Source organism: Gallinula chloropus (assembly GCF_964237585.1).
Source record: "Gallinula chloropus genome assembly, chromosome: 10".
NCBI classification, from domain to species: Eukaryota; Metazoa; Chordata; class Aves; order Gruiformes; family Rallidae; genus Gallinula; species Gallinula chloropus.
The window spans coordinates 6,680,275-6,692,907 of NC_140095.1; the positions used below are offsets into that span (position 1 = coordinate 6,680,275).

A 12,633-nucleotide genomic window follows, 5' to 3' on the forward strand; every position below is an offset into this window, starting at 1 on the left:
ACACACTCTCCCTCCCCGCTCCACCGCCCCACCCCAAGCCAAGCAGCCAGCCCTGACAGAATCTACCTCTTGGGAAAAAGAGTTTGGAGCCAGACATTAAAAACTTCACTTTGTAGTGCTGTGATTTTTGGAGATCAGAACCTCAGATTCACTGATATGAAATCTATTTATTACCACTTCTGTTATCATGCCTAGGAGCCCCCTTTCAATAGCTCCAGAGATTTTCATGTTAAACATTATGCAAACAAGTCAGTCCCAAAGGGCTTTCAGCAAAAACAGAGCAAAAGGATGAAGACAAGCAGATGAAACAGTACTAATTGGTACAGCAAGCACTGTCCTCAACTCTGAAGTAACCTAACTTCCTTTACATATTTTAAAATGATATTGTGCAAACTCCAGTAAACCTGAAGTTTCACCGAAAGGAAACTTTTTTTAAATGAGAGCAGTTCCTTCCAAGAAAGAACATCATGATGGATGGGAAAAAAAATTAAAAACCTATCAGAAATGGAGTTCATGCCCACCCCCCAACACCTCACACCTTCTACAAGCACATTCAGAGGCTGTTGAAATGGGTTACTGATCTCCAAATCATTAACTTCCAGAGCACTTCATCCCTCCACTTAGATGGAGCCCTGACTAAAACAAAACCATTGATTTGTTTATTCAGATAGAAGCCACTGCGAAGGTGCACAGAGAAAACACTCTGAAAAATCATAGCAAGCTGATTTGTCATCTTCTTTTGGGTGACTGCCCTCATGTACAGTCACAGCATCATATCACTGCAGTATCACCACACTACAGGTTAAAATCTCTCCAACTAAACTCCCAAATATAGCATCATTGCTAAAAGCTTTGCACCTCAGTGGAATGAACTCAGATCCACACAGCAATCAGCATGACATGAGCAATAAACGTGTCATCTCCCAAAATTCTCCACATTACTTGGACTCTAAACACACTTTATAGGTTTTTGAGGGTCTTCATTAATAACCTGGTAAGACTTCCATAAGGTTGAATCCTCACCATGCAACTGAAGTAAGGCAGGAGTCAGAGACCTCACTGCAGGAAGAGCAGAGGGCTTTCCTACCAAGTCTCTTTGACAGGAAAAGCAAAGAGTCTTTTCTGCAACAGTGCCACAAGCTTTTAGGAAAGCACAGGTAAAAGCGAGTTGGCGACCAACCCGAATTCTAAAATCAATTTAAGAGTCAACTTCAGACAGCTTTTGCACATTGCTTGCTGAAAAGTCAAGACAACTTTGTGGTTTAAAGCTGGTCTTTTCTTCCTCATTTCAGCAGAGCTGTTTAATGAAAATGTCCCTTCATCAGTGACAGATAAGGGTAGAATATAGCCATCAGTTGAAATTATTTCCACCTGAAGGACAAAATTAAATTAAGGTCTCAGGAAAAGAAGCAACTCACAGATAGAAAGGTAAAAAATCTAATTAAAAGCTCCAGGAATCTATCAATCACAGGATTAAAAACATATACCACTGCCATCAAACAGATGGTGTAAAACCGAAATACAAGACAAATTTATTCTGACAGAGACAACTGACAGACCAGATACAGTTGGTGTAAATTTAAAAAAAAAAAAATGGCAAAAAAGCTGAAAATAACTGGAAGAGAGGTAAGAACCAGCCTCTTAAACTCTCTTGTACAGTGGTGGCCTCAAGTCATCTAAAATTTACTCCAAGCACCAGATCACAGGCCTGTTCCCTTATGTAAATAGGCAGATAGACCTTTTATGTATTTAGTACCATTAGAAAAGACAGTCAGTTGCTTACAAGGCCATTTCTCAACAGAGAAGAAAAAGTTCTTGCCATTACTCAGAGCCATTCAGGATCTGAAATGATAGGTCTGATCAGACAACATTGAAAACAGATTTGAAAATAAACAGAGTACCACAGATCTCTGGAGGAAAAGATTTGAAAAACGCTGAAAACAGAATAGCTTGGGGCATGTTGCAACCAGAATATTACTTGAACCCAGCCCTTTCTTGCCCTCATCCCTTTTATGTTCGTTAATGTGTTGTGCTTGCCAGTGTAAGGCTACATCAATTTGACCTTTTTGGTTGCTTTTAGGAAATCTTGAGGGTAACAACAGCAGTCCCAAGCCTAAACCCTTATATAATACTACAATGATGCACTTAATCAACAAGTTAGAAGCTTGCTTCGTCTCCATGTGAAGAAGACAAATAGCAGGAGCAAAAAATAAGCCAAACAGAAAAAAAGAGAAGCCCGTTTACAGAGCTGTGGAACAGCAAGAGAGAGGATGTACATGCCGATTCCTACAGCTGCCATCATGAAGCCTCCACCAGAATTGCCTTTACTTAAAAGCCAATACATGACCTGCTAGCACTGGAGGAGCACACCTCCTCACAGTCACAGTTTCTCCCCAGCCAGAGACCAGTCGCTGTTGAAAAAGGTTTGAATATTGAGCCCCTGAAATTCTTTACGTGATCCAGCATCTGTCTGGATGCAGAGGATAAAGAGGTGAAAGGGCTGAGAGGTACTAGCTTACTCATGAAGAACATTCCACAACCTCCTCCTAAGGTTAACACAACATTTGAGATAGGACAGTGGTTGCAGTGTTACAAGAAACAGTGAAGCTTCCATCAAGACCAAAGTCCAGCAGCAGACCTGAACTCGTCTAACACAGGGTTTCAGGTTAACTCAGGCAGGAAGAATCATCCCTTTGATCACAAAGGGTTTGCTACAGTCTCATAAGGCTGCAGGCACTTTTGAAGACAACAGTTCCTGGTCATTCTACATTGGAAAGAGTTAGTTATGGTATGGCAGTAACCAGACTGAGTTATACTTTATAGATTCACATTTAGAGAAAGAAAGCTAAGTAAAAAAAAAAAATATATATATATATAAAAATCAGGAATTAACGTGGAGGATTAGGAGGGTAATGGGGAGGAAGAGAGAAAGCTGACTTGCTTCTTATTAGATATATTTTTTTAAAAATATATACAAATAATTTAATTTGCATGAAACATCACTTCAATGGTCAACTGTGTGCCCAAAAGTGAAAGAGCACTGAATTCCAGTTCAGTCTTTGGAAAAATGATCCAAAGACTGTACCACCCTGAGGGTGGTAATGGTTTGAAAGCAAATAGGAAAGGACCCCAGCACATTTCAACTTTCAACTCCAAGAGAAAGTTTTCCATTAATTTCTAGTGAATCAAGTGTCAAGTGTAAGCCAACATGTCATTACTAATGAATGGCTTCTATTTGCCATCTTTGATCAGGAATAATTAAATCTTCTAACCAAGGAAAAATGGATCTAGACCACCACCAGGCAAAAAGCTATTAATTTTGAAAGATCAGCTGCAGTAACAGGCAGCAAAAAGAAATCAAGCACTGAGGACACCTCAGGAATATACCATGAGTTCCAGAAAAATTAGGTTTCAAATCATTTGAGCAGTTAGTTCCTGGGAAGAAACACAACCTGATTTAGATCTTCTCAACAGTCTCTCCAGTAAATAAGCTCAATTCTGCACATACAATAGCTGAAACTTACTCACTGAACATCCTCATTAGAACCATGATCTTTTCCCTCCCCCGTCATCCTTCTAACTCTAGAAGTACTGTGTGAGATTTCTGTGCGAGAACTTCATTCTGTCCTGTGGAAGGAGAGGAATACCTTACATACTACTGAAACGCAGAAGAAAAATGCTATCAGATGCTAATGTCCATATAGAAGAGGGTCCTTGAAATAATTCTTAAATTAAAAAAACGTTTGGCAGTGACATTCCAAAAGATTACTGATAACATTCACTATGAAGGTCGAATGACTTCATTGCGATCAATTTCAACTGAGAAACAAGGACACAAGGATTCTTCTACATATTACCCTATGAAGAGGATTAACATTTCCTTCATTTTGGCCTCACAATCCATCTAAACTATACCAACTTGAGCTCACACTTCCCCAAGCTCATTCACACACAGATTCCCAAGGGGGAAAGAAAAGCAATAGTATCTAGAGGTATTGCTTTTAGACTTCCAAAAAGACAACAGGTGTTCTTTAAAGCGGCAGCTTTCCTTTCACGTAATTCCTTTACAAGAATACTCAGCTGCATAAGTGAAAATATGAAAAAAGTGAATAATCTCAGAGTAACTCATTAAAAAATTCTGTACTAAGTAGTCTGGTCCCTTTGAACTCAGAATCTAATCCAAAAATGCTAAAAGAAACACCAACATGACTATGTCCTTTGTTGCTTCTGTGGCTACTGAATTACAATAGGTAATTTCATCCTCCTTCCTGTTTCCATCACTTCAAAAGAAGGTAACAAATTTAATAGGACAAGACTCTGATCACACACAAGTGCATGTCAACGTCCAGCCAAGCAAGAGCAGTCAGCATTATGTGAGTAAAGGGAAGCGTCCAAATTAATTTAAGCAACTTGGTCAAGTTTTCCCAGCATCAGTACCTCCAAGAGAAGCTTGCCAAAGCCACATATGTCTACTTATTGATACATGACCTCCACACGAGGTTTTGGAGGCTGTTAGAACACAAACAAGGTAACCCCTAATGGGAAGAGTTCTAGCATAACAGATTGTCAGTGTAGGAGTCAGTACAACTAAATTTGCGTGGGGTTACCATCGCGTCCTGCAGTAATATGGAAGCATTCAAGACAGGAGCTCAGATCTAATTTGGAGACAAAATTGAGGAAGTTGAAGACTTATTACAAACCAGTGCAACTTCAGCAGCTACATGCACCTAGGCCAAAAACACCATAATAATATATTTGTGTAGCAGAAACCCCAGACCACAGGAAAACTCCAGAGTAAGCAGATGACTAAGCTTCTAAATTGCACTTAAATGGGGACACACTCAATTTAGCTACTCGAAGCACAGATTAGTCTCGCAAGCTTTATCAATTTAGCAAGGTAAAGAATGCTTCAAAGCAAAAGAGAAAACAAAACGACTATTAACACACAACTATCAATTAAACTAGATTCTAAGCCCCCAAGAACAAATTCATCCTCAACTCAAACACAGCTAAATTCTCCAAAGAAACTTTTATACATATATAATGTGCTGCTAACAGACAGGGAGATAACTAGACACGCGTGAGAGGAAAAACACAAAGGTTCATGCTTCATATTCAAACAGAAGGCAGATATTGAACCAGCAGACTTCTGAGCAGCTTCTCCATATCACTTGCCCCTTTCAGAGGTAAAGAATACAACTGTCAAGCAGGTGGCTTTGATCTGCTCACTGCATTTACACATCATCTCAAACTAATGTTTATTATCAGCATTAAGCATTATAAAAAGCCACATCCATAATACTTTACATATACAGAAAACAATCCCACTGGAGAAAATGACACAAATAGTCACGTGTAAGGACTGGAGTACTGCAAAGCAAACTCTAGAGGAGCTTGATGAAGCAAGCTTAAGGAACTTTTCCAAAAGGTAAAAGATTCAAGATTTTTTTCTAAACCCTAACTTCTCCTTCCTTTACCAGCACAAAACATGCAATCAGTCACATAGCTTAAAATAATCTCACTGTCCACTACCAACAGTTAATTATTAAATTATCCATTTTATCCACAACACAAAAGTCCATAAAACTACTTCTTTTGGTAGGAAGATGGAAGTTACTCCTTACAATCAGCAAATATTTACTTTGCTGCTTCTCCTCCAGACAGAATCATTGTTTTGCACAGTAGTAGAGAACATTCACCTCTTTATAGCTCTTCATGAAACCAAACTGAGCAAAAGCTTCAACCTACACCATACAATTAGAGGACTACACCACAGAATGAAACGAACTGCAACACAAACCTAACACTGCTTGCTATATCTGTAAAGCTACTATTAAAGATGAACATATATAAAAATAAGTCAAGATACTCCTACAACTCTGTATCTGTGATCATTGGTTGATCTGTGGCTTCTCTTCAAGACAGACATTTTTTGCAAAAACTACATCTTCAAAGCATAAAAAGGTATGCTTCATGTTTCCCATGAAGATTCAGTTATCAGAGCCACAGTGATGCCCATTTCTTAGGTTATCATGAAATGAACACTATGTCATACATAGAACTTCTCAATAAAAATCCACCCCCCCAAAGATATTTTCCATTTTTCCCTTAATGTTACATTTTCAGTTTTCCTGAGGTTTCATACTGACAGAAATTTACAAAATGTTTATCTTGGCTCCACTAGCCCAAACAATCTGTAAAGTTTGTCCAAGCATAACCAAAAGCTTAGTGGGCAAAACATTTTAAGTGGTGCTAGCAGATATCTCAAAGCAAAACGTTTCCAACTTGACCAGGTATGCTGAATTTTTAGCTCCAGAGAACGCAGAAGCAAGTGAAGATCTTTTCATAGCATAAGAGTCTAAAAGTCACTTGGTGCATGGCCATCAAGAAACTTGTTTGAATTATTTTCCCAACATATACAAATCTTACTAAGATTAAAAATCTCTGTCTATATTGATGAGATGGGTTTTGTTCACGAGTTCGAACTTGTTAAAGTCTACACATCAATCCAGTTACACGTCAGAAACAGGTTTCTGTGGACCAGAGAAAAAAGAGAGACACTGATATATCCAGTGGGTGACTGATATTTCATGTGAGCAGAACTTAAGAGGAATATAAAGGTTTTTACTCTCTACTGCTCACTTTAGAAAATTAAAGCTACGGAAATTAGTAGAAATCCAGATTTGAGAAGGATGATACAAGCTTTAAAAGACAATTGGAATGAAGACAAAAGTGAGCACCGTAAAAACAGGGAAAAACTCAGAATGGCCCGATACAAGGGGAAGACAGTAGTTGAAACTACAGAATAATATGTTACTATGTGACCCTCTGTATGCTATTTCCACAAGGTTTCAGCCACTAAATGGTCCAATAACACACTATTTTAATAAAGCCAACCAAACAAAACATGAAACAGCTGCTTTTTATGTTTATCAGTCCTATACCTTGGAGGTTAAACAGTCAAAATGAATATTGTGAAATAGCTGCTCTTGTTCTTCATGCAGTTGCTAATCTAAAATTTAAATCTGCAAGTAATACCAAGACTTATCAGGACCAAAAGCACAGAGATTACACTCTGTTTCATTCTTCTTTACACTTTACATACCAAGGCCAAGAAACTTGACTGTTTCAGCTTAGATTATAACAGAAGGCAGAGAAAAGTTACCACCTCTATTAAGTACATTCTTACAAATGCAACCCAGGAACAAAATTAATTCAGTCCCCTTCAAACTCTGGCAATAAAAAAGATTGCCATTTCTAAATTCTTCTCAGGTAGCCAACTAACCTTGTATTTGTTTTAACCTGGGATTTAAACATTTTGTTCTAGCCCTTGTCTCTCAAAACAACACAAACACCACTGAAGTATACAAAACATTTGTGTTACCACACATATTTACTCTGGCAGACTTACTATACCATGTCGGTGGCGGTTTGTTGTGGTGGTGTTTGTTTCGGGGTGGGGTTTTTTGGTCTCTAAACTGCCAGGTGGCAACCCATCAATTTTAGAGAGAGCACAGAAGTTAAGGTTTCTGTAACAAGGACATCTGAAAATCATTGTTCACCCTGCTGGGGTTAAAAGGAAGGCTGATACAGCCTCAAAGAATTAAAGATAGTAGAATAGTGTACAAAGAAATCTGTACATTGCTATCATTTAAGAGCTCTTAGCACTATAAAACACGTTTAGAAGCATTTAATGATTCCATAGAATGTCATACTGGGAGACAACTTTGCCTCTAAAAGAACTGACTGTGCACAAAGACTTTCCTTAACAATCTCATGTTGCTGGCTTTCTTGGAGGAAAAACTGCTTCAGAGGTTGAAGTTTCCCCAGCTCTATGACCCAGAAGTAAATAAAATAGGAAGTCAGGCCAGACAATCTACAGCATTTGCTTACAAGTTCAAAAACATTTTAAGTTATCAGCTAATCCACATAAGAAAAAGTAACTGCACTTTCCTGAGGTCATCAGCAGAGCCCAAGGCAGAGCTGCGCTGAGGCTCTGTTTAACATTCCACTCTGGACATCTTCCTATCTAGCACGGGCATTCTCTGAGACATGCCATATGCTGTGCATTAAGCAACGTCAGAGATGCTGCCCTCTGAGCCAAGCGAGTGCCAGCACTGTGTCAAAGCACTGAAGTTTGCTTTTAGCTTTCTCCTTAGAAACTCCTTAAGTAAGTACAGTGCAATAAAGAACTCCTAAAAACATAGGATACAGAAGATTTATTATGAACACATTCATCACATTCTCCCATGCTGAGGCTGGAAGCAACTGCAACATTACACTGCTATCATAAACCCTGAAACGGATTAGAAATGAAATAACCAGCTTCCCCACAGCAGTTTAAGGCAGAAATTAGAGGCTGTTTTAATGTGACTTCTTATCCATTTGAATTATTTTATAGCAGCAGTCGATTTTTCCATGGTGATGATGTCACCATGCTGAGAAAGTAAGGAGAAACTGCTACTAGCTACCAGGTAAAAACATCCAGGTTTCTAATTGCATGTGAAATTGGTGTTTGCATTGACAATGCTTATCGCTGGGTGCACTCCAGGTAGGGCTCGGAACTTCATTACAATCAAGTCATTGCAAAGCCCAATCAGATGGTAACCAAAACTAACGAAAAAAACCCTGTGAAACTCTGAAACAGAATTTTTTTTTTTAAAAAAAAACAGCAGCAGGATCGCTGGAGCTTCAGAAAAGCTCCTCCCCTTCCCTCCCGAAAACATCAATCCCTGCTTGATTACTGAACCTCCTGTGAGTATGAAGTTTGCACTGATAGGCAGGTGTTGGGAAACTCATCCCAGGTACTTGAAGAGCCCTTAACAGTTTTTACTTACAGTCTCTCCGCATTCCTGGGAATATCCCTCGGTACAGTTTTGAGTCCCAGTCCATGACAATCCACGTTGGAAGCAATACATGTACATTTATGCGGGCATCCTCCAACAGGCATCCAACTCACGGAGCTCCAAAAGCCCAATATCATTCCAAGGCACAGAAACGCACTTCTTCCACCAGGCAACATGGTTTCTTGATCCCTTCAGTGGGTACAAAAGTGTGCGCCAGCAGCCGGCCCTTAAAGATGAAATGCCTCTAAGAAGAAAGGGAAAAGAAAACAAGAGGCTCTTAGTACAGCCCAAGAGAACCCACCACTGCCATCATCGCCGGAGCACCAGCAAACCTTCAAAGGCGCCTGAAAAGGTTACGCTAGGTGGAAGAAGGTGGGGAATTGCCTTTCGGGCTCAGGTTTCTTTCTGTTATCTATGAACGGTACCAGGAGGCAGATAGTTTAACAGAGCTTGAGCCAGATGCGTCCTCAGATGAAAGACAAACCGGGAGCGGAGGTAAACACACACAAAACATCCATCAGAAGGGGCGGCAATCTCCAAAGCAGCCTCCTCCGCTCTGCATCGCCCCACCTGGGCCGGGCAGGTAACCCGCCGAGACGCCCGGGAATTCAAAGCGACCCCGCCGCAAGGCTCCTCAGGCTCCCTCCCGCCGCTGGGCTGCTGCCGCCGCGGGCCCGCACCCCCGCGCTGGCGGCCGGCGGGGCCGGGACCGGGGATGCGGCGAGGGGCGGCGAAGGGAACGGAGGCGGCAGCGCTCCCGCCCGCTGCTGCGCTCGCCGCCGGCCGCTCTCCATTCACTGTGCATGGCAGCCGGGCGAGCGCCCGCGGCGCGGTGCCACCCCTCCCCCCTCCCAAAATATCACCCGCAGCGCCCATTGGCTGCGGCGGCCCTGACGTCACCAAACTGCTGAACTTTTGGAGCGGAGGGAGGGTGAAAGTTTGGGGGCCGCGCCGGCCTCGGCGGAGCATCGGGTGCTGCGGCGGAGCGGCGGCACCCCACGACCCCCCGCGCCCCGGCTGCGCCCCCACAGCCCCTTCCCCGCCCGCCGCCGCCACGGGGCTGCGCGGCTCCCAGCGCCGGGGCGAGCCCGCGCTCTCCTTGCGCTCCGGGCTCGGGAAAGGAATGTGCGGGCTGCGGGACGGGAACCACCGCCCGGCGCTCCGCGAAAGGGGCTCAAGTTTCCCTCCGAGGGGAACTCACCTCCTTTTGTTCCCCGCGTTTCCACTCCCCGAGTACCCTCTGGCGGCGGGAGGAGAGGCTTCACCGGCCCGGGGCTCACCTTCCCGCGCCGCGCTGCCCCGAGCAGCTGCCCGGCTCTGCCCCGGCGGCGGCCTGGCTGCGCCGGGAGCTCCGGAACGCAGGGCGAAGCTCTGCTGCAGCCACAGGCTCTGGCAAGAAGACTGGTATCGGGCAGTGCCAGGCTCACCGTGTTTGAAGCGTAGAGAAAAAGCACGGAACATACAGCGCACAGAAACTGTGATCACACTGACAGAGCAGGGGGGGAACTGCACATCCTGGGAGATGGGGCGGTTTTGTAAGGTAAAGCACAGTGCACTGCAAAGGAGGTTTTCACTGCAGGACACCACACAGGTACAGCGACTTCCTGACCCAAAATACAGGTTCTATACAGGCATCATGAAAACCTGTTTCAAAACACTTAGTTCCTTATTTGTCCAGTTAAAAATAGGTCTCAAGGCACATGGACATAAAATATACTTGGGAACACAGAAAATCTGTTCCTCATCTGCATCAGAAGCTCTTGGGCCATGACTATGGAGTACAGCTCAGTTTCCTGCAAGGTAGGGAAATGTTTTCCTAGTTCAACAAGGATCACAGCCAGCACCACCAAACATTTCACACGACTCAGTTACATGAGGTTTCGTGTTCTCAAGTTGTGCTCAAAACATGTTCTCAACCTTTTCTACCAACAAGAGAATAGTACTTAAAGTGGAGGGCCTGTAGGGAAAAACCACTAACATGTGCACCATAATAGATGGACAGGGCATTCCAGGATGCAGGAGCATAGCTTAAATACATGTTTATCTCTGGCAACGCTTGCTTCATGCTTTAATGACTGAAGTTTGTCATTACTTGGAGCACTCCTGCCTCCCTTACCAGTTGGTTGTGCCCAAACCAGTGAAACATCCCCCTTTGCAGCCAGCAAAGTTAGCTACTTGTCTCCCTCCCTCACTAGCAAGCAGACTGCACACTCCAGAGCATTTCCCTGTGCAGAGAAATCTGCGCCAAACAGCAGACACAAGCCCATGGGTCAGCCTTCACCTCTCCTGGTCTTTGCCTGGAAAAGTAATAAAGCAATTCGCTACCAGATGAGAAAACTTCAATTAGAAAACGTACTTGTATATAGAAGCCACTCTGACCAAGCCTTAAGATTGAATCACTTTCATGATTAGACTCAAAGTTCAGTTAAGTGGTCCTTATATAGCAGTATCCAATGTGAGCAGGCTCAGAGACAAACAATACAAGGTTTAGAAATGCCCAAAGGGACTCAGCTGTCACCCTTGGAGTGGCTGCTTCATGCTGCTTCAGAAATGATTACAAAATACTGCTTTCACACCTCCCCCAAGTCTACAGAAAACAAGTTCAGGAAGGCATGTGCACTTCTGTCTGGATGTCCAAATGAACCAATCTCTCCCTTCCTAGAACAAGAGGTAGAGGGAGATGACGTTCATCTTCAGCACTAACAACTCAGTGAGGGGCAAAGCCACAACAAACCCCTCTCCAGCCTTACAGTTTCCAAAGCAGCAATGACAGCTGGAGGAGGTTGAACGTATCCCTCTACTTTACCCTCTCGAGAGGGCAAAAGCACAGACAGCTCCAGGCACGTCACTGACACTCATCGCTATCTATTCCAAGGCAAGAGCCCTCAATCAAGTCTTACTTTACTAGAGATCAGCTCTTGAACAAGGAACAGCTGGTCCGGGCCAGACAAGACAGCAGTTACCCTGCTTCAGAAGACAAAGTACTCAGAGCTCTGAAGTCTCCTCACACAGTCTGGAGGCATACATCTTCAGCTCATTCAAGCAGTGAAAATACTTTCGTTGGAACTCAACTTTCCTTAGCAGCCAGGCAACACCATTCCAAAGAAAGGGTTTTTTCCCTGTTCTAGTTTACCAGCCAGCATCTTCTGAGCTAGAGAGACAGCCATATGGAGAGGCACACACTCCTCTCACCTCAGGGTGGAAGTACAGATGCTGTTGGATACTAAGTAAATATAAGTAATGCAAACACTATAGCCTGATGGTATTTTTTTTTCAAGTTACTGAGTTTTAGCTGGGATGAACTTGAAATTGTAAAAGCTGTAAAAACTCCCTGAAACCTCTTCAACGCTATCATCCATGGCAGAGAGCATATTCCATGCTTCACTGCTAATCCCTCACAACAAAATTTCCCTGAAAGGTTAAGTCAACCAGACAAAATTGCAGGGAAAAAAAAACCAAAACCCGAAGTCAACACCACCCTTGAAACACAGTTTATTACAAAAACTGGAGGCATATTTTTCTACTTTCCAGTTAAAGTAGCTCTTATAAGGAGATGGTCACATATTCTCAAAACACACCGCAGGGAAGCAGAGTGTTGACTCTGCTGTTTTCCCTTCACACATCTACTACAGCTTCTGGCTCCTGGCATTGCTAGAAGCTGGCAAACGAGCCACTGTTCACTCTTATTAGGGAGTTGGCAGAGGTCAGCACAGCATGTTATGCAAAACTGCACAAACCAGCAGATTATGGAATAATCTAAATCTATGAAGTGTTTCCTACTTGTATT

The 12,633-nt window shown here is 42.9% G+C and overlaps 1 protein-coding gene across 1 annotated transcript in view; it reads right to left on the minus strand.

Annotated features, from left to right (window-relative positions):
* Positions 1–9,022, minus strand: part of SLIT3 (slit guidance ligand 3) — a gene marked incomplete at its 5' end in the record, with an annotated part of 502,705 nt that extends 493,683 nt beyond the window's left edge. The window contains one exon of the mRNA XM_084268563.1: positions 8,838–9,022. Within this exon, the coding sequence (XP_084124689.1) occupies positions 8,838–9,022 (185 nt within the window). The remainder of the gene's footprint in view (positions 1–8,837) is intronic.
* Between the last annotated feature and the right edge of the window lie 3,611 nt (positions 9,023–12,633).